This window comes from Symphalangus syndactylus, chromosome 13 (assembly GCF_028878055.3).
Source record: "Symphalangus syndactylus isolate Jambi chromosome 13, NHGRI_mSymSyn1-v2.1_pri, whole genome shotgun sequence".
Lineage (NCBI taxonomy): Eukaryota > Metazoa > Chordata > Mammalia > Primates > Hylobatidae > Symphalangus > Symphalangus syndactylus.
This window is the reverse complement of record NC_072435.2, coordinates 44,083,962-44,105,400: the sequence shown is the minus strand read 5'-3', so window position 1 is coordinate 44,105,400 and position 21,439 is coordinate 44,083,962. Positions and strand designations below refer to the sequence as shown.

General features: G+C 56.8%; 1 protein-coding gene across 1 annotated transcript; it reads right to left on the bottom strand.

The window, feature by feature from the left end:
- Positions 1-8,407: 8,407 nt before the first annotated feature.
- On the bottom strand, positions 8,408-20,242 carry CCDC124 (coiled-coil domain containing 124). The gene is made up of 5 exons (XM_055239337.2): positions 20,178-20,242; positions 15,828-15,997; positions 9,543-9,732; positions 9,017-9,131; positions 8,408-8,885 (listed from the first exon to the last, which is right to left on the bottom strand). The coding sequence occupies exons 2-5, from the start codon at positions 15,984-15,986 to the stop codon at positions 8,678-8,680; spliced, it is 672 nt and encodes a 223-aa protein (XP_055095312.1). The 5' UTR covers positions 15,987-15,997; positions 20,178-20,242; the 3' UTR covers positions 8,408-8,677.
- Between the last annotated feature and the right edge of the window lie 1,197 nt (positions 20,243-21,439).

The following is a 21,439-nucleotide window of genomic DNA, read 5'->3' as shown; positions in this document are numbered from 1 at the left end:
GCGTCTCCTCTAAAGCAGGAATGGAATCCCCCTCCAGGTCTCTCGCCAAAGCCCATTCTCCCCCCTCCACCCAGGGGCGTGACAGCAAATCTTAGAAAACGGTCAAAGAGATGGGAGGACCCTCTGCCGCCTCTGGCCCAAGGTGTTATCTTACAGACGAGGAAACTGAGGCCCGGAGAGCGGAAGCCCCTGGCCAGGGCCCAGTGTCCCAGCAGCACGGAACAGGGCTGCTCCCCTCACTCTAGGGGGCCGCTCTCCCAGATCCAGGAAAGAAGACAGGGAGAGAGGAAGGCAGACAATTAAAGCCTCCCCACCACGCCACTGGGGAGGATCGGGGGACCCAGAGGCTTCGGGCAGCTGGCGACGTTGACCGGGCTGGAAGGTCCCAGCTAGGAAAGGGGAGCCTGGGTGGCCAGAACCAAACCACAGAAAACTTCTCTATTTCATTGTTGGGCTGGTGACACCCTCCCCCTAACCTGCGCGATTAGGGACCCCTTGAGCCTGACTGGCCCGGGCTTGGGTGGCAGAGTTGTGAAGGTCACTCTGCCACCTTAGAACAGTGTGGCTCCCGGGGTCTGGCTCGGTAGCGGATGGGAGGGAGAAGTCCAGGGGCAAGCCCTTCCCATGACCTCGGCCCTGCCAAGCCCCTTTCTGAGCCTCAGTTTCCCTTCAGCGAATGGACAAGTGCCCACCTCCGGGGTCCCTCCAGCTCTCCGAGTCCGTGGGGCCGCCGGATATGTCTTGCTGTTCTCCTTCAGCTGCCCCCTCCAAAGGAAAGCGTGGCTCCAGCTCAGACCACCGTGTTCCTCCTCGAAGTCCCCTGCCCCGCCCCGTCTCTGAACCCCCACCCACCTTCAGCCTTGGTCTGGGGCGGGGGACAGGGAGGGGGGTTCCTCTTGGAAGCAGGGAGGCTTCTACAAACCTCCATTCTGGTTTTTGTTTTTTGTTTTTTTTCCTCTCTTTTCTTCCATTCATTCTAAAAATAGCCCTCCCCCCTCCCTAGCCCCCCGGCGGGGAGCCTCTCTGGAAAGGTAACCAGCTTCCCGGGCGGGGTCTGGAGGCCGGGATTCCGTGGCGCGGGCGGGGCTCGGGGACGCCGATACTGAGGGGAGGGGAAATTGGGAGCGCACCCCCCACCCCCATTGTGTGTGAGATGCGCTCAGAGGGAGCCGCCGGTGTGACCGTGACCGTGTGGAGGGAAAAAGAACAAAGGGGAGGAGGCCTTCGGGTCTGCACTGTGGAGGCAGAGAGCCGGTGGGTTCGCAGGAGCCGAGGACAAGGGGTGTCACCCAGCACCCTCCCTGGGGGGGACTTCCCGCCCCTGTTGGGGAAGGCTGCGACCCATGCTTTAGTCAGACACAGTGAAGGAGAGTCAGGCTGCAGAGGTGACAAGGACACCCATGATCAGGGGATTCCCCTACACCCCGTGGACCCCACAATCGCCCAGTGGAGCCCGAAAACCCTCCCCAGTCCCGCGGCTCCTCCTGTCCCCGCCTCAGTCCTTCTCCCTGACGCAGCCACAGACTTCAGTCCTAACCCGTGTGACAGGTCACGTCCCCGTCCCGCATGACCGCCCTCCCCCCACCTCCCTTCTCTTCTTGAACCAAGAGGAGCACCCTGACTCCTCACAGGCCGGCGCAGTCTGCCCCCCCAACGCCCACCCTTTGTTCCAATCCCTCGGCGGTCTCCCGGGACCGCCCACCACATTCTGGACACGCCCAGCGTCTCCCCCTAACCGGTTTAGCCTCAGAGCCTTTGCATTTGCGGTTTCTTGGGCCGGGATCGCCCTTTCCTGGCTCTCCTTACCCCCTGTTCCCACCTGTGGTCTTCAGGGCTCCATCCAAGGTCACCTCTTCCCTAGAGTCGCCCCTTCTCTGGGCACCTCGCCCTGGTTTACTGTTCGCACTGCCCTCAACCCCTGGTGTGAACTTGCTTGCTCTTTCATCTTCTCCTCTCTCCGCCCCTGGGAATGAGGGGCCAGGTGCAACTTGGTCCTGGCTGATGGGAGGAGAGGGCCGCTCCCGACCCAGCACCACCCCAGGAGCTACCTAGCTCCAAATAATGGGACAGCACCACCCTCTGCCCAGCTAGCCGCCCTAGAAATGCCTCCAAGACACGCCACAGCAGATCCACAGCCGTCTTCTGCAGGGACGTCACCTAGGCCAGCGAAACTAAAAACACAGGAGCCAACGTGTCCCCAACCCGGGACCGCTTAGCCCGTTTCCGGAATAATATGCCCCTGGGGAAAATGATCCGCAAGGACCGAGCTCCTGGCCGGTTGAGCAGAAGCCAGGCCGGAGGCGCAAATGTTCCACTGTTCCGATGGAGAATAAGTAAAAGGAGCGAACGTGGCAAGTTGGGGAAGTGTTGGGGGAGACGCTGGGGGCAGCCGAGGGCCAGGGACCCCTGGGGGGCTGACCTTTCCCCCTTTGATTTTGTTTTGATAACAAAACAAAGTGTTTTGTTATCTTACACTTTTTGAAACCAAAGGGAAGGATAAAAGGGAAATTGCTTTGTTGGAGGGGACAAAGGCCCAGAGAGGGTATATGTCCCCATGGGATGAGGACGCAGTTGTCCGTGTCGAGAAATGCAACACTCCCTCACCTACACTTGCCTCCATAAAATCACCCTCAAATGTTTTCTTCGTGAGCACCTACTACGTGACTGTGTGCTTTTGTGCCCAGAGAGCGAGGGAGGCTGCCCGAAAGCAGAGCCCTGGAGGTTCCTGGAGGAGAAGGTGAGGGTGTCTGGGACCCGCGGGGCGATGTGGCCTTGGCAGGCCAGGCCCATAGCGGAGGGTTTGGAGGTCGTGGGGGGTGAGGAGCGCTTAGAAAATCCCCGAGGGTGCGTGCTGCACCTTTGCGCATTCCCCTGCCTAGCCCGGACTCGACTCAGGCTGTTGTTCAAGGCCAGGAGGACGGCAGATGGCTGGGGGAGGGGATGGCGGGGTCCGGGGGTACACCCCACACGCCGGGCTGTGGGGCGCTAGGCAGGCGGGAGACAAAGGCGTCTTCCGCGAGGGTCCGCACAGCTTTCGAAAAGGATAGGGACAGGTGGTGTGTAAATTGGGGGGTGGGGGGGAACGACAATAGCCAAGGTTAGGGCTGCGGGATAAAGTAGAGAACACGGAATGGGACATACTTACAATAAAAAATTGCTCGTTTATCTGAAAGTCAAGTTTAAGTGGGCGCCCTGTATTTTTTTTTTTAATTTTTTTTTTTCTAAATCTGGAAACCTTAAGCTCGGACTCGAAGATCCTGACTTTCTGGCACAGCAACCCCCACCCTCGCAGAGCAATCTGCTGGGCGGGAGACTGCAGGTACCTAAGGTGTCCCCCAGCGCCCCCTCCCATCGCCCCCACTGCCCCAATGTACCCCTCTCCTTGTCCATATCCCTTCTCTACTCCCTAAGCTCCCCCTCCCATCCCCCTCCGCCTTTGTCGTCCCCCTCCCTCTACGCTCTCCCCCGTCACCCCCTCCCTGGCCCGCATCCCCAGGCTCGCCTCTCCCTGCACCCCTCCCTATAGTCCCTACCCATTGCGTTTTCCCCCACCGCCCCCTCCTCGGCACCCACCCCTCCTCCCCTCCCGCGCCGTCTCTTCCCCCACGGTCTCTTCCTCCCCAGCACCCGCTTCCCAGCGCCCATCCTCTACTCCCCCGCCGTCCCCCCGGTGCTCGAGGGGGAACCCCGGCTGCAGGCGCGGAGCCCCGCGCAGGCGCAGAGCCACCCGGCTTCCCCGAGGCCGCCGCCGCCCGCGCACTGCCGCCCGCGCGCCCGGTTGCTAAGGCAACGGCGGGGGCCGGAGTGGGAACCTCCGGAAGACCCCGCTCTCGCTCCCTCCCCCGCCACCTCCTCGGCAAACCCCACTCCGGTTTGAGCCGGTTTCCCCGCCCCGCCCCGCCCCCATGCGCACTGCGGCGGGTGAGGAATCCCCAGCCCTCAGGGTGGGTGGGTTGGGGGCGGGGGGGGGTCGGGTGGGGCCGACGCATGCGCGCTGGGCGCGGCATCCCCTCTTCGGCTGGGGCGCGACGGGAAAGCCCCGGCGCAAATGGCGAGCACCCCCGCGCAGGCGCAGTGAGCGACCGGCGGCCCCGCGGCCCCGCCCGGGCGTCCTGGCAACGCACGCGGGGCGGGCTGGGCGCGCACGGAACTCCCCTCTCACGCCCCCTCCCGCTCTCTGCGGCGGAGCTGGGGATTCCCTGCTGCCAGTGCGCACGCGCGGGCGCGGGATTCCGCGGGGGCGGGGGTGGGGGTGGGGGTGGGGGCGGGGCCGGGAGAGGGGCTGGGGCCGGGGCCCGGGCTAGGGGCCGAAGCGAGTAAGGGCCTTTCTGTAACAGGGAACAAACGTCATCACCTTGTCTTTGTGCCCGAGAGCTGACGACCACCCTCTCAGCTCCTGTCCTGAGTTTCATCCTCACTCTTGTCCACCAGTTGTCCCTGTGCAGGCGCCCAGAAAAGCCTGCCGCGCGCCGCTCTGATCCGCTCCCTGCCCTGCTCATAACCCCGCCGGAGCTCCCCATTGTCCTGGGGTGAAGCCCCACTCCTTCGCCTGGCGTCCAAGGCCCTGTGTGCCCAGTCGTGGCTGGCTGGCCCTCCCGTCGGCTTCTTCCCTCGGATCGATTGCCATTGGTCCCCGACCTTCTCTCATCCCCAGCCACAAAGACTCTAACATGGTCCTGTGGGCCAAGCCCTTCCCCACGTACCCTTCCCAGGTACCATCTCCTTGATTCTCCAGATAGCCTGGGGTTGGGCGCGGTTTTTAGTCCTATTTTACAGGACAAACTGAGGCTTAGATCATTCAGAACCTTGTCTAAGGTCTCAGAAGAGTCAGAGGCGGGATTCGAACCCAGGCCTCCATTTGTGCGGAGCTATATGGGCTATTCCATTCATTTCCTGGCTGGCATCTTCAGCCCCGATTCTGGGCCCCAAAACTACCCCTGCTGCCTTCCTGGCGGCTCTGAGTGCTTCCCGGCTATGTGACACAGGTAGGTGACTTAGTTTTCTTTTTCTTTTCCTTTTTTTTTTTTTTTTTTTTTTTTTGAGACAGAGTTTTGCTCTCCTTGCCCAGGCTGGAGTGCGATGATGTGGCCTCGGCTCACTCTGCCTCCCGGGTTCAAGCGACTCTCCTGCCTCAGCCTCCAGAGTAGCTGGGATCACAGACACCTGCCACCACGCCCGGCTTTTTTTTTTTTTTTTAGGTGGAGTCTCTCTCTGTTGCCCAGGCTGGAGTACACTGGTATGATTTCGGCTCACTGCAACCTCCACCTCCCGGGTGCAAGCGATTCTCCTGCCTCAGGCTCCCGAGTAGCTGGGATTACAGGCATGCAGCACCATGCCTGGCTAATTTTGTATTTTTAGTAGAGACGGGGTTTCTCCATGTTGGTCAGGCCGGTCTTGAACTCCCGACCTCAGGTGATCCACCCACCTGGGCCTCCCAAAGTGTTGGGATTACAGGCGTGAGCCACTGTGCCCAGCCTTAGTTTTCTTATATACAAAGAGGATCAATATCTCATAGGGGCTGTCCCCGGGGCTCAGTGAGGGGCTGCTGCCACCCGTTTGGCCAAGGCCTGGCACCCAGTGGTGCCAGTGCCTGTCTCCTCCCACGTGGGGGACTCTGCTTGTTGGTGCCACCTGCGGGATGCCTTACCTTCCTCTCCTTTCCCTAACCTTCACCAAAGGTCTCTCCCAGATATCCCACATTTCCTACAGTCACTGTCTCAGGGTTGGTTCTTGGGGGACCTCCAAACTAAGCTAGTGCCCAACATATGTTGGTTAGTTTTTATGTTAACTTCAGCTGTACCCAGTTTATTTTTTAGAGACAGGGTCTCGCTCTGTCACCCAGGCTGCAGTGCAGTGGCACAGTTATGGCTCACTGCAACCTCCTCACTGCAACCTCTAACTCAACCTCAAGGGATTCTCCCACCTCGGCCTCCGAAGAAGGTGGGACCACAGGCGCATGCCATCACGCCCTAATTTTAAACTTTTTCTGTAGAGACAAAGTCTTGCGCCGGGCGCGGTGGCTCACGCTTGTAATCCCAGCACTTTGGGAGGCCGAGGCGGGCGGATCACGAGGTCAGGAGATCGAGACCATGGTGAAACCCTGTCTCTACTAAATGTATAAAAAAAAAAAAAATAAGCCGGGCGCGGTGGCGGGCGCCTGTAGTCCCAGCTACTCGGAGAGGCTGAGGCAGGAGAATGGCGTGAACCCGGGAGGCGGAGCTTGCAGTGAGCCGAGACTGCGCCACTGCACTCCAGCCTGGGCGACAGAGCAAGACTCCGTCTCAAAAAAAAAAAAAAAAAAAAAAAAAAAAAAAGTCTTGCTTTCTTGCCCAGGCTGGTCTCAAACTGCTGGATTCAAAAGATCCTTCCACTGTGGCCTCCCAAAGTCCTGCGATTATAGATAGGCATGAGCCACGGTGCCTCACCTGTACCTAGTTATTCCTGGCACCTTTTGCCCTCCATTGAACAGGAAGCGGTGTGACTTCCAGACCTTTGCACGTGTGATTTCTTTGACTTTTCTGTCCCTTGTCTATGTGGAGAGCTCCTATGCATCCTGAAAGGCCTGTCCTCCATGATACATTCTATCTCCCAACTCTGGGCAGAGCCTAGCCCCTTCCAGCCTGCCCAGCCCTCCAGCCCTGATTACACAGAGCTGAGGACCTCTGTGGGGACCTGCATGCACCTAAGACTTGTGATCTGGGAGGACAGTGATTTTTTTTTTTTTTTTTTTGAGATGGAGTCTCACTCTGTTGCCCAGGCTGGAGTGCAGTGGCTCACTACAACCTCCACCTCCCAGGGTCAAGCGATTCTCCTGCCTCAGCCTTCTGAGTAGCTGGGACTACAGGCACTTGCCACCATGCCCGTCTAACTTTTTGTATTTTTAGTGGAGACAGGGTTTCACCGTGTTTCCCAGGCTAGTGTCGAACTCCTGAGCTCAGGTGATCCACCCACCTCGGCCTCCCAAAGTGCTGGGATTACAGGCATGAGCCACCTCACCCAGCAGGATGGCGTTCTTGGTGGAGGGATCAAGCCTGCTGTGTTGAAGGCTTGAGAAGCCAAGAGTAAGGAGGCTGGAAGTATTGAGCTGAGAGGGTAATGGGGAGTCAGGGAACAGCCCTGTGGGCATAGGAAGTGGGTGTCACCTGGGCAAGAGCCATAGCAGTGGCCTGGTAAGCCCTTCAACCCTACCCTCTACCCTTGTGCCTCAGTTCCTCCAACTGTTATGGATGACACAGTGGGGCCTTGATGGCCATTTCCTGCACCAGGGGCTGCTCCAACCTCTACCCAAGCCCACTGGGTAAGTGCTGCAGATGATCCGACCACTGCAACTTTTTTTTTTTTTTTTTTTTGCCAGTCTTGCTCTGTTGCCCAGGTTGGAGTGCAGTGCTGTGATCTTGACTCCCTGCAGCCTCTGCCTCCCAGGTTCAAGCGATTCTTGTGCTTCAGCCTCCCCAGTAGCTGGGATTATAACCATGCGTCACCACACCCAGCTAATTTTTGTATTTTTAGTAGAGAGGGGTTTCACCATGTTGGCCAGGCTTGTCTCGAACTCCTGACCTCAGGTGATCCACCCACCTTGGCCTCCCAAAGTGCTGGGATTACAGGAATAAGCCACTGCACCCGGCCCTGGCCACTGCAACTTCTGGGGGCACCTCTTTCCCCTGTCCGCCCTCATGAGTCCAAGCAATTTGCTCAGCCCACACAGCCTCATAGGCCCATCTCCCAGCTGCCCTTCCTCTATTCTTCCGGGCTGGCTAAGTTCTAGGAAGACAGAACTAGGTTCAAATCCCACCCCACCCTTCCCAGATGTGCAGTCTCCAACGGGACGCTTGCTCACACCCACTCAGATCCACCTGCTCACTGCAGCCTCCAGGCCTTTCCCGGCCCAGTGCCTTCCTCCTCCCTCTGCGATGAGATCTGACTCATCCCCCACTAAGGAAGAAATCCTCCACTGGGAAGCCTGCCCAGGATTCAGCACAGAAGGATTTGGCCCAGATGCCTTCCCTGTAGGAATAACAGCAGAGCAGCCAGCATTTCCTGACCCCAAACACAGCATGGCACCCCCAGTCAAGTCCTAGGGCCCACCCTGAACTGGAATCTCAGGAGGCAGACAGGCTCCAGCTCTTCTCTGGCTTTGCCCCTTAAGTGTGGCCAGCGCCTCCACCTCCACCTGTCTGAGCTTGTGTAGGGGACAGTGCAGCAGGTCCCTCACTGGACAAGTGGCACAGCCAAGGAGGGGTGCTGGCAGGAGCTGATGAGGCACAGCTGGCAGCAGGAAGGAGCACGCTGTTGGGGGCTCTTGTCTTTCCTAGCTATGATCCCAGTGCGGTTCACAGCAGGTCCCCAAAGCTGTTCCCTCTCTCCCTTCTCCGCCCGCCTCTCCCCACCCACTCACTTAGGCTTCAAGTGCCTCACCGCAGCCTTGCCGCCACCTTTATTGGGCACTCAGCCCTGAGGTTCTACACACACGCGCTGGGGGATGGGAGGGGATGGGGTGTCACTCGGGGCAGGGACCCTCTGGCGGGAGGACGGGTGGCTGGTGATAAGAGCATGGCCCCGGGGCCCGGCGCCTTGGCCCCCGGAACGCTCTGTGACCCTCGCTGCTGACCTGGCCTAAGGGCGTGCAGAGTTGTGACCTGGACCACCCGTGGGTGAACTGGCTCCCCAAGTTCTGGGCTCACTTGGGGGCATTGAAGGGCACGGCCCGCTGGTTCATGGGGTTGTCAGGAGAGCGGAGCCACTCCTTCTTGAGCAGCTGTTTCAGCTGCGACAGCCGCATGTTGGGGTTCTCTTGTTTGAGCCGCGGCAGCTGGGCTTCCTCAAAGGCAGTGAAGGCTGCCCGCATGCGTCTTTCTGGGTGCCGGTCGGCCGCCTCCTCCGCCACGCTGGGGGTGGACATGAGCGTCAGGGGGCCTTGGGCGCAGCCTCGCCCCAAAAAGCCCGGCCCCGCCCCCCGGCAGCCCCGCCCCCGAAGACCAGCTCCATCCCTGGGAAGCCCCAAGCCCCGCCCCGTTACCTGAGCACCGCAATGGCGTCCTCGATGGTGCGCGCCTCCACGCTGCCCTCCTCCAGCACGCGGCGGTTCACGTTCTCCTCCAGCGGCACCTCCAGATGGCTCTTGGCTTTCTCGGCTGGGCGGGTGGGTGGGTGACAGAGACAGAGAGAGATAAGCAAAGATGCACAGTTCCAAGGAGATGAGATAGAGACTGGCAGGAGAAGCTAGGGGCGGGAGGAAGGCGGGAGAGATGAGGGGGTATGGAATCGCGACTTCAGCTGATAAGCCCTCTTGGGACAGGTCCCACCCTCCCGGCGCCCAGTTCTCTGCCTTACTTCCCGGCAGCCCTGCAAACAAGAGGACCCCCGGGGGCACAAGCCCTGAAGTTGCTCACGGCCAGGCCTACCAGAAGGCTGCCTACCCACCCACCCTGCACCACGTGGAGCCCTGGCAGCTTCTCTGGGGGCCAGGAGGGGTCAAATGGACTCAAGGTCCACTGCCTCTGCAGTGAGCAAAAGTGCAGCTCCAGAGCGGGATGCCGCCCGACCTGTGTCCGGGGCCTCCCTGAGCTGATGGTCTCGGCGCAGCGTGTCCTCGATCTGGGCCCGGGTGACCTTGCTGGACGTGGCCACCCGCGGCGCCTTGCCGCCCTTGAGCTTGGAGTCCTCCTCCTCCAGCAGGCGCTGCGTCTCCTTCTTACGTTCCAGCTGGTCGAGGCGCCGCTTCTCCTTCTCCTCCTGCGGGGGCCGCGTGCATGGTCAGGCAGAGGACCCCACACCCCCGCGCCACCCACTAGCCTGGGGTTCGAGTTTTCATCTCAGCCAACGAGGATTTAGGCTCTGTGCTGGGTGCAGGGGACATGCCAGGAACAAGACAGGTCCCGGTGCTGCCCTGGGCGGGGGATGTGAGGCCAACAGGGGAACCTTGGACAGGGCGGGTGGGTGGCTCTTGAAGGAGAAGTGACGCTCCTAGGTCCGAAGAGGGCCGGCCAAGGGGGAGAGCTGGGGAACAGGAGCGTCCTTAGCGGCAGGGGTATCAGTGCAAAGACGCCGAGGCAGAAGCCATTTGTTATAACTGGAACAGCTTAGAGGCTGGAGTGGGAGTGAAGGGGGAGGGGGAAGAGGTCGGGAGGGAGACGGCTGGACCATGCGGAGCCTCTGGGGGCCAGGGAGGGGTTCATGTTGGATTCTAAGAGCCGTGGGAGGCCTGGACCCGTTTCAGGCTAGGGCAGGGGCTTTGCCCTTATGAGTCGGGCAGCACTGTCCACGTTTCCCTGCGGTGGGTCACTGAGGCTGAAACTGATTCCACATCGGCCGCCCAAGGAAGCCCTGATGCTGGCTGGATGAGGGACATCTGGGCTACAGTACTTGCCCTTGCCCTGGCCTGCATGGACCCCAGGGGGCCGAGCGAGTCCATGGTTTATATATAGTGCTGCTGGAGGCTCAGGGCAGTACTCTGCCCGCTGCCTGGCACTCCCGCAGGGCCCTGGTCTCAGACACCCCTGCCTGCCCCCTCACTGCCTGAGACTCCATCATCTGACTCTCACACCTTCAGCCTTCCCAGGGACAATCCGCACACCTGCAGTGTCCCCCTGGGACACTACCACTGCATCTCCAGATAGATTTGACAGAAGGGAATGTCACAGAATAGGGGTGGACGCACCTAAGGACACTGCCAGGGCCTGACCCTCACCCCCACCTGCACAGCAGGAAAGTGGAGGGGGCGGTTAAAGTCAAGGCTGTTGGAGCGCACAAACTGGGCTCCCATTGCTGTGCTGAGGAGCCTCAGTTTCCCCCTCAGTCAGAGGCAACGTCCTGAGGCTCCCAGACTGACGCATGTCACACACACATTCTGCCTCAGACAGGGTCCTTTTTTTTTTTTTTTTTTCCTGAGACAAAGTCTCTCTCAGTCACCCAGGCTGGAGTGCAGTGGTGCGATCTCAGCTCATTGCAACCTCTGCCTCCCAAGTTCAAGAAATTCTCACGCCTCAGCCTCCCAAATAGCTGGGATTGCAGGTGCCCACCACCACGCCTGACTAATCTTTTGTAATTTTAGTAGAGACGGGGTTTCACCATGTTGCCCAGGCTGGTCTCGAACTCCTGACCTCAAGTGATCTGCCTGCCTTGGCATCCCAAAGTGCTGGGATTACAGGTGTGAGCCACTGTGCCTGGCCAATGCATGATGTTTGAAGTGAGGAGAGGTATCACTGGTGGGGGACTGACCAGGAGGGGTATGAGGGAAACTCACGGGGGCTGAGAATGTTCTAGAGAGCAAGGGTTGACGAACTATAGCCAACTAGACAACTGCCTGCTTTGGTAGAGGTTTTTTGTTTTTCTGTTTGTTTGTTTTTTTGAGACGGAGTCTTGCTCTGTCGCCCAGGCTGGAGTGCAATGGCACAATCTCGGCTCACTACAAGCTCCTCCTCCCGGGTTTACACCATTCTCCTGCCTCAGCCTCCTGAGTAGCTGGGACTATAGGTGCCCACCACCATGCCCGGCTAATTTTTTGTATTTTTAGTAGAGATGGGGTTTCACCATGTTAGCCAGGATGGTCTCGATCTCCTGACCTTGTGATCTGCCTGCCTCGGCCTCCCAAAGTGCTGGGATTACAGGAGTGAGCCACCGCACCCGGCCTTTTTTTTTAGGCAGAATCTTGCACTGTCGCCCAGGCTGGAGTGCAGTGGTACAACCTCCGCCTCCCAGGTTCAACCGATTCTCCTGCCTCAGCCTCCAGAGTAGCTGGGATTACACATGCCCATCACCACGCCCAGCTAATTTTTTGTATTTTTAGTAGAAATGGGGTTTCACTATGTTGGCCAGGCTGGTCTCGAACGCCTGACTTCGTAATCCACCTGCCTTGGCCTCCCAAAGTGTTGGGATTACAGGTGTGAGCCATCATGCCCGGCCCCTTTGGTAAAGTTTTATGGGCACGCAGCCACACCTATTTGCTAACCTACTGTCAGTGGTGGCCTTCGTGCTCAATGATAGGGTCTAGTGGCTTCCTGTCTGGCCCCTAAGTGAAGTCTAAGCTATTCATCACCTGGCCCCAATTGCCTGTCCAACCCGCTCCATACCTTGTCCCGGATGCATGCAATACAGGTGTGCTCAGAGGTACATGCTTTCTGACCCACACTCCTAGGACAGGCACGCTTTGCTGTCCCTTAATCAAACCTCTTAACAGGCCAGAGGCAGTGGCGCACGCATGTAATTCCAGCACTTTGGGAGGCCGAGGTGGGCGGATCACTTGAGGTAAGGAGTTGGAGACCAGCCTGGCCAACATGGTGAAACCCCATCTCTACTAAAAATACAAAAATTATCCAGGCGTGGTGCCATGCCTGTAATCCCAGCTACTTGGGAGGCTGAAGCAAAAGAATCACTTGGACCTAGGAGGTGGAGGTTGCAGTGAACTGAGATCACGCCACCGTATTCCAGCCTGGGCAACAGAAAGAGACTGTCTTAAAACAAACAAACAAACAAAAAAACAAGGCCAGGTGCGGTGGCTCACACCTGTAATCCCAGCACTTTGGGAGGCCGAGGTGGACAGATCACTTGGGGCCAGGAGTTTGAGACCAGCCTGACCAACATGGTGAAACCCCATCTCTACTAAAAATGCAAAAATTAGCCTGGCATGGTGGCGCACACCTGTAATCCCAGCTACTCAGGAGGCTGAGGCAGGAGAGTTGTTTGAACCTGGGAGGCAGAGGTTGCAGTGAGCTAAGGTCACGCCACTGCACTCCAGCCTGTGCGACAGAGTAAAACTCTGCCTCAAAAAAAAAAAAAAAAGCCTCTTAACAAACGAGAAGGTGCCAGTCTGGCTCCAGCTCTTCCTCATAGCCATGTGATCTGGGCTTTCTGCCTTCTCTGCCTCAATTTCCTCATCCAGAGGTTGGGGCCAACCCCAGTGGCCAAGATGCAGGCCATAGGGAGGACTAGGCCAATGATCCTGACACTATGGGTGGAAAGGTCTCTGGATTCTCCCCGTCTGGATACTGGATCTTTTTGTTTCTTTTTTTATTTTATTTTTTTGAGATGGACTCTTGCTTTGTCGCCCAGGCTGGAGTGCAGTGGCGCGATCCCGGCTCACTGCAACCTCCATCTCCCAGGTACAAGTGATTCTTGTGCCTCAGCCTCCTGAGTTGCTGGGACTACAGGTGCGTACCACCACGCCCAACTAACTTTTTTATTTTTAGTAGAGATGGGGTTTCACCATGTTGGCCAGGATGGTCTTGAACTCCTGACCTCAGGTGATCCGCCTGCCTCGGCCTCCCAAAGTCCTGGGATGACAGGCGTTAAGCCACCACACCCGAATGGATACTGGATCTTTGACAGACATCGTTTTTCCTTTTGAGTTTTCTATAGTGTCAAAATTTTGATGATCCCCCAATCCCCAAACTATAAATATCTCCATGGACCCAGTACAGCAGGGTGGGTAGAGGTGGGGCTGGAAGGAAGCCAGGGACATTGAATGTGTGCTAAAAACAAGGCAGGCTCTACCCCTTCACAGAAAGACAATGGGAGGCCAGGCGAAGTGGCTCATGCATGTAATCCCAGCACTTTGGGAGGCTGAGGTGGGAGGATTGCTTGAGCCCAGAAGTTTGAGACCAACTTGGGCAAGACAGTGAGATGACCCCCACCCCCTACACAAAATACAAACAATAGCTGGGGGTGGTGGTGCAAGCATATAGTCCCAGCTACTTGGGAGGCTGAGGCAGGAGGCTTGCTTGAGTTCGGGAGGTCAAGACTGCATTGAGCTGTGATCGTGCCACTGCACTCCAGTCTGGGAGACAGAGCAAGACCGTCTTTAAAAAAAAAAAAAAAAAAAAAGATGACGGGTAAAACAGGTGGAAATGTCCAGATTCCCCCCAAGAACTGGGCATGTTGTCAGGATAGTAGCCCCTAATCTGGGGGGTTGCCTACAGGGCCGGTGTCTCAGCTACCCAGGGTGTGGAAACCAGGAGCTGCGGCTAGCATGGGTCACTGGCGCCACCTACTGGACCAAGCACGTCAGCATCAGCCCTAAACCACAACCCAGACACCAATGAAGCATGGTGCTTGGCCCTGGGCTTTTTGATCCATCTTGAGTCACAGTCTCATTCTGTTGCCCAGGCTGGAGTACAGTAGCACGATCATAGCTTACTGCAGACCTGAACTCCCAGGCTCAAGTGATCCTCTCACCTCAGCCTCCCAAGTAGCTGGGACCACAGGCACACACTACCATACATGGCTAATTTTTACATGTTTTGGGGAGATGGGGTCTTGCTATGTTGCCCAGGCTGGCCTTGCGCTCCTGGCCTCAAGCAATCTTCTCACCTCAGCCTCCCAAAGTACTGAGATTACAGGCATGAGATACCATGCCAAACCACGGCTTTTAAAAAATAAACACCTGGGCTGGGCACATTGGTTCATGACTGTGATCTCTGCACTTTGGGAGGCCAAGGCAGGCGGATCACCTGAGGTTGGGAGTTCGAGACCAGCCTGACCAACCTGCAGAAACCCCGTCTCTACTAAAAATACAAAATTAGCTGGGCATGGTGGCACATGGCCGTAATTCCAGCTACTCAGGAGGCTGAGGCAGGAGAATCACTTGAACCCGGGAGGCAGAGGTTGCGGTGAGCTGAGATCGCGCCATTGCACTCCAGCCTGGGCAACAGAGGGAGACTCCGTCTCAACAACAACAACAAAAATAAAATAAACACCTAGAAGAACCTGTGGACCTGGGTCAACAGGTTGGAAACGGGGGCCTGATCACAGCGTTTCTCAGCTTCAGCACCGCTGACATCTGAGGCTGGCTCATTCTTTGCTGTGGGGGCGTACTGTGCATTCTAGGGTGTCAGCATCTCTGGCCTCCACCTTCTAGATGCCAGCAACACCCCCTCTCCCCGAGTTATGACAACCAAACACATCTCCAGGTGTTGCCAAGCGTCCTCAGGGGCAGAGTAGCTCCACGGTGAGAATGACCATCTAGCCCAACCCTGGCATTACTCAAAGGAGACAAATGTCCACAGAGCAATGACAGCCTCACTGTCCACAAACAAGCAAGACCGTGCCACCCCAGGGCCTTTCCACACACCATTTCCTCTGCCTCCCTCCCCTCTGCCATCTCCAGTGCCTCCTGGCGTTTTGCTTTTTGTTTTCTGAGACAGCGTCTCACTCTGTTGCCCAGGTTGGAGTGCAACAGCACGATCTCAGCTCATTGCAACCTCCGCCTCCCGGGTTCAAGCAATTCTCCTGCCTCAGCCTCCCAAGTAGCTGGGATTACAGGAGCCTGCCACCACGCCTGGCTAATTTTTGTATTTTGAGTAGAGTCAGGGTTTCACCATTTTGGCCAGGCTGATCTTGAACTCCTGACCTCAGGTGATACGCCCACCTCGGCCTCCCAAAGTGCTGGGATTACAGGTATGAGGCACTGCGCCCGGCCTCTTTTTTTTTTTTTTTGAGATGGAATCTCGCTCTGTTGCCCATGCTGGAGTGCAGCGGGGAAACCTCAGCTCACTGCAACCTGCGCCTCCCAGTTCACGCAATTCTCCTGCTTCAGCCTCCAGAGTAGCTGGAACTGTAAGTGTGCGCCACCACGCAGTTAATTTTTGTATTTTTAGTAGAGACGGGGTTTCACCATGTTGGCCAGGCTGGTCTTGAACTCCTGATCTCAGGTGATCTGCCTGCCTTGGCCTCCCAAAGTACTGGGATGACAGGCGTGAGCCACAGCGCCCGGTCCCTCCTGGCCTTTCAGATCAAAGCTCAGAGGGGCCTCTTGCTATTCACCCACATTGACATTAGGACCACTGGCCTTGGCCACAGGGCATGCGGGCTGCGGGGACTCGGGGTGCACGCACCTTGCGCTGCTCCTTCCTCATGACGTGTTTGTCGTCGTCCTTCCAGTAGGCATCCTCCAGCTCCTTCTGCTTCTTGGCATCAGCGGCCGCCTTGGCCTCTGCCCTCCGTGCCCGGGCCGCTGCCGACTTGGTGTTCTCACCCTGGAACTTCTTGGGCATCCCTCAGCAGGCTGTGGGAAGAGGATGGGGATGGGGGAGCAGGGGCCAGTGGGGACATCGGCACTCAGCACCCCCAGGCTCACACCTGGGCAGCCAGGACCCTCTTGGGGCCTCCGTGGCCTTCTCTGTATAAAACAAGGGCTTTGGACTTAGCGCTCTCCTTGTAAAAGTTTATTAATTCACATCATGACACCAAATGAGCTCATTTAGGCCAGGTCTGGTGGCTCACACCCGTAATCCCACCATTTTGGGAGGCCGAGGCGGGCAGATCACTTGCGGTCAGGAGTTCGAGACTAGCCTGGCCAACACGGCAAAACCCCGTCTCCACTAAAAATACAAAAATTAGCTGGGCATGGTGGTGTGCACCTGTATTCCCAGCCAGTCAGGAGGCTGAGGCAGGAGAATCGCTTGAACCCGGGAGGTGGAGGTTGAAGTGAGCCAAGATCGTGCCACTGCACTCCAGCCTGGGCGACAGAGTGAGACTCCGTCTCAATGAAAGGAAAAAGAATCAATTTAAAGGTGTACAATTCCGGCCAGGCACGGTGGCTCACGCCTGTAATCCTAGCACTTTGGGAGGCCAAGGTGGGTGGATCACCTGAGGTCAGGAGTTCAAAACGAGCCTGGTCAACATGGTGAAACCCCGTGTCAACTAAAAATAAATAAAAATTGCTGGGTGTGGTGGCGGATGCCTTTAATCCCGGCTACTTAGGAGGCTGAGGCAGGAAAGTCACTTGAACCTGGGAGGCAGAGGTCGCAGTGAGCCGAGATAGTGCAACTACACTCCAGCCTGGGCGGCAGAGTGAGACTCCCTCTCAAAAAAAAAAAAAAAAAAAAAAAAAGACCTGGGTGTGGTGGCGCATGCCTATAATCCCAGCTACTCAGGAGGCTGAGGCAGGAGAATCACTTGAACCCGGGAGGCGGAGGTTGCAATGAGCTGAGATCACACCACTGCACTCCAGCCTAGGCGACAGAGCGAGACTCCATCCCAAAAAACAAAACAAAAAAAAGGTGTACAATTCAGTGTTTAAGTATATTCACAGCATTGTGCAAATACCACCTCTGTCTAGTTCCAGAACACTTGCATCCCCACAAAAGAGGCCACATCGTCATCAGCAGTCACTCCCTATTCCTCTTCCCCTAGCCCCTGGTAACCACCAATCTGCTTTCTGTCTCTATGGCTTTCCCTGTTCTGGACATTTCAGTCCATATCAATGGAATCATAGGCCGGGTGCAATCGCTCAGGTTTGTAATCCCCGTGCTTTGGGAGGCTGAGGCAGGGGGACTGCTTGAGGCCAGGAGTTCAAGACCAGCCTGGGCAACATAGCAAGACTCCATCTCTACAAAATAAAAAATAATTAGGCACAGTGGCTTATGCCTGTAGTTCCAGCTACTTGGGAGGCTGAGGTAGAAGGACTGCCTGAGCATAGGAGGCTGAGGCCACAGTGAGCTATGATTGTGCCACTGCACTCCAGCCTGGGCAACAGAACAAGACCCTGTCTCTTAAAAGAAAAAAAAAAAAGGAAACAAGGAAACGAGGCACCAATATATACATGATACAATGTGGTTGAACCTCAACACAATACTGAGTGAAAGAAGCCAGACACAAAAGGCCACAGTGTGAAAGTACATTTATTTATTTATTTTGGAGACAGGGTCTCACTCTGTCACCCAGGCTGGAGTGCAGTGGCGAAATCTCGGCTTACTGCAGCCTTGACCTCCTGGGCTTAAGCGATCCTCCCACCTGAGCCTCCTAAGTAGCTGGGACTATAGGTGCAGGCCACCATGCCTAGCCTTTTTTTTTTTTTTTTTTTAAGACAGGGTCTGACTATGTTGCCCAGGCTGGCCTTGAACTCCTGGGCTCAAGTGATCCTCCTGCTTCGGCCTTCCAAAGTGCTGGGATTACAGGCCTGAGCCACTGCGCCTCGCCCTTCTTTCCTTTTTATGGCTGAATATTCCTCCACTGCATGGATATGCCACATTTTGTTTATCCATTTGTCCACAGCTAGACATTTGGGCTGTTTCCACGTTGGGGCTTTTTTTGAGATGGAGTTTCGCTCTTTCACCCAGGCTGGAGTGCAGTGGCACAATCTCGGCTCACTGCAACCTCCACCCACCTGGTTCAAGCAATTCTCCTGCTTCAGCCTCCTGAGCAGCTGGGATTACAGGCACTTGCCACCACGCCCGGCTAATTTTTGTATTTTTATAGAGATGGGGTTTCACCATGTTGGCCAGGCTGGTCTCGAACTCCTGATCTCATGTGATCCACCCGCCTTGGCCTCCCAAAGTGCTGGGATTACAGTCGTGAGCCACTGCACCTGGCCCCGTTAGATCTCTTACAAGTCATGCTTCTGTGACCATGTGGCGGTCTGTGTGGGTCCCCTCCCCTGTCTACCACCTGGAAGGCTTCAGTCCCTAAATTTCCTAGAGCTGGGTTAACAATAAAGCCACCATAAATTGCTCCTGATGGCTTGGGGCCTGCATCACTGGGAGATGTTATAATAATCCTAAAGCTGCGGGCCCGTGGGCACCTGGTCCCTACCTGGTGTGAGGCCCACGCGGGAAGCCAGGAAATGACAAGGCACACGCAAATGGTAGGTGCCACCATTCACCAAATGTCTAGCACTTGGCGAAGTGCTTTACAAGGACCAAATCAATGGAATGTCCCCAAAACCGTAAATGTGCAGACTGTCATTTATCCCCATTCTAAGGAGGGGAAGCCGAGGTCTCTGGCCAGGTCACACAGGGCTGAGCCTGGAGCCTTATCTCAAAAGCCTGTTTTCAGGTGAATGGGGGGAAGGCCACCAGCTGAGAAATTAACAGCACTCCACCAGGGTGCTGAGGATGCCAGTGTTGTGCCATCTAGGGCATGAGACTTCAGCACTCTTCTTAATTTATTTTCAGACGGAGTCTTGCTCTCTCACCCAGGCTGGAGTGCAGTGGCATGATCTCAGCTCACTGCAACCTCCGCCTCCCCGGTTCAAGTGATTCTCCCGCCTCAGCCTCCCCTGTAGCAAGGACTACAGGCATGTGCCACCATGCCTATCTGATTTTTGTATTTTTAGTAGAGACAGGGTTTCACTATGTTGGCCAGGCTGGTCTCAAACTCTTGACCTCAAGTGATCCGCTTGCCTCGGCCTCTCAAAGTGCCTGGATTACAGGCGTGAGCCACAGTGCCTGGCACTTTCTGCTGTTTAAGCCACCCAGTCTGTGGTATTAGTTATGACAGCCCAAGCTGACAAATACAGACACTTTTCTCTGTGTGGTAAACACTCACTCACTTGCACACACGTCATTCAACAAATATGTACTGGGCACCTAATACGTGTGCGATACTGGGGAAAGAGGTGGCACAAATGAGCTTCCTGCCTGCATAGGACTTCCAGACAAGAGCCAACACATGCAATCAGAGTCCTAATAAGGACACGCAGGGCGCTGGGGAAGCCCGGAGAGGACTTCTGATCCAACCTGGGTCAAAGGGCTTCCTAAAAGAGACATCTAAGGAAAAGTCTGAATGAGTGGGGGAGAGCCCGGCCCGCATGCGGGATGCAGGAGATAGGCTGGAAAAGGGGGTGATTTGTATTCCAGGGAGATGGGAAGGTGTGGAGGGCGTTAGAGCCGGGAGGCCCAATCTATGGGTCACACAAGCCCTCTGGGGTTGGTGAGGAGGTGGACTCCCCAGATGGCAGGAGCTGGGAGCCCAGGCGGGACCCAGGGAGTGGCTCAGGCTGGGCGAGGGGCACACTTAGAAGCGAATCAAGACCCACGGGGATTAAGACCCCACGGATGTGAAGGTAAAATAACAGAATACAAAATTCAACAATTCCTCCTCCAACCAGTCCTCCCGGCTATCCCTTTTGAGGTCTCCCACCACTAATCCCCCTACAAGAGGCCGGGGGCCCAACTCTGTCCCTCTCGCACCGGACTCTGTCCCTCTCGAGACCGGAAGCTGCCCGGGGCAGTCCGGGGCCAGGTGGCCTCGAACACTATGCTGTCGCGTCGGGCTTCAGTCGTCTAGTCTGGAAATGGGCATTGCCCCCAACTAGGTGCGGTTCAGACTGGACGCCGGAAGTGCTCCCGCCTCCCAGCACCCCTCCTCCAACCTTCCCAGGGGATGGTCCCAGACCAAGCAGCCCCCGCCCCGCGCCTCTGCTCCCCGAACCCGCGTTCCGCCCGCGCCGCAGACGCTCCTACCTTCTTACCCCAGCGCCGGCCCGGTCGCGCCTCCGTGACGTCACCGCGGGGCCTGCGCGCTGAGCTCCTGGCGGCGCGCACTCATTGCGCCTCGGTACCGCCGCCATTTTGGTAAAGAAAAAGATGGCTGGGCCTCGGACCCAAGCTAGGGTAGTCAGCCACTTCTTTGTCTCTTCAAAAAGAGGACACTTAATACGCCCTCATTCCCTACGCTCATTTAATATATTGATGAACCAGGAGGGGCGGGCAGAAGCGAAAATCTAGAACATTGCCTTTACCAAGATGGCCGATGCCCGGATGAAAGATGGCAGCTGCGACTACAGACGTGGTCCGGCGGCTTCAGCCTGGAGCGGCCCGGCCGCCAGAGCGCGCCCGCGGTCCATGAGGGGAGGTGGACCCAGCAGAGCCCCGAGGAAGCCTCTCCGTAGCTCTTCGCAATCCCTTAGCGCTTTAAAAGTGCTTTCCTAGTCCTGAGTCTCTGCGTCCCACTGGTGGCGCAGGGGCGGGGCTGGGAGAGGGGAGATAAATGGGGCAGAGAAATTAACACACACCACGCAGTCCAGGTAGGGAAACCGAGGCTGAGAGAGACCAGGAATTGAGTTTGGCAAAAACGTAACCGCGAGTAGGCTCATAACCGCGAGTAGGTTCAAATTCCGTCTCTTGCTCCTGCCAGTGCCTCCTCCTGGATTGGCTGACCTGCTCCCCACTTCTGCAATATTATTTATTAATTTTATTTAGGAATTAGGTTCGAGGCGCCAATTTGTCTTAGGCACTATACTTTAGATTTTCTGCATTTACTACTTCTCAGTGTCCTCAGCAGTAAAAATGGCAGTATTAGGGGTCTAAGGTTACACTGGTCCTGACTGTGGAGAGGGAAAAGCAAATGCTTCGGGGGCAGTTCAGGTAGGAGTAGTTGACCACAGAGTCCATTCCCTAAAAGGCATCCCCCCAGCGACCTTGCTAGGACCTAAATCCCAGTGCGCGATGCACCTCCGCTGCTCTAACGCCTCCCCTGAGTTCCCATTGTCCCACAAGACTCCTCCCACCTCCCACCCCATCTCCCTTGCCTTCCCTCATCTCCTGTTAGCTCTCTGCTCAGGTCGCACCAGCCCCCTTCTTACAAATTGCCAGGCGCAGTCTTGTCTCGGGGAGTTCCCCCAGGAATTTCCCAGGTTTTTCCATGGCCAATTCCTTGCCTTCCTTCAGGCATGAGACAGAAAGGTCTCTGGTTGCAGGGGGCTCAAAGTCGGAAAATCACATGA

Excerpts from the sequence above, each read along its gene's own strand:
- CCDC124 (XM_055239337.2), bottom strand. The coding sequence starts at position 15,986 with ATGCCCAAGAAGTTCCAGGGTGAGAACACCAAGTCGGCAGCGGCCCGG. Across the intron at positions 9,733-15,827 it reads TGAGGAAGGAGCAGCGCAAG|GAGGAGAAGGAGAAGCGGCG; the intron begins GTGCGTGCACCC and ends CGGCCCCCGCAG. Across the intron at positions 9,132-9,542 it reads CAGGGAGGCCCCGGACACAG|CCGAGAAAGCCAAGAGCCAT; the intron begins GTCGGGCGGCAT and ends CCACCCGCCCAG.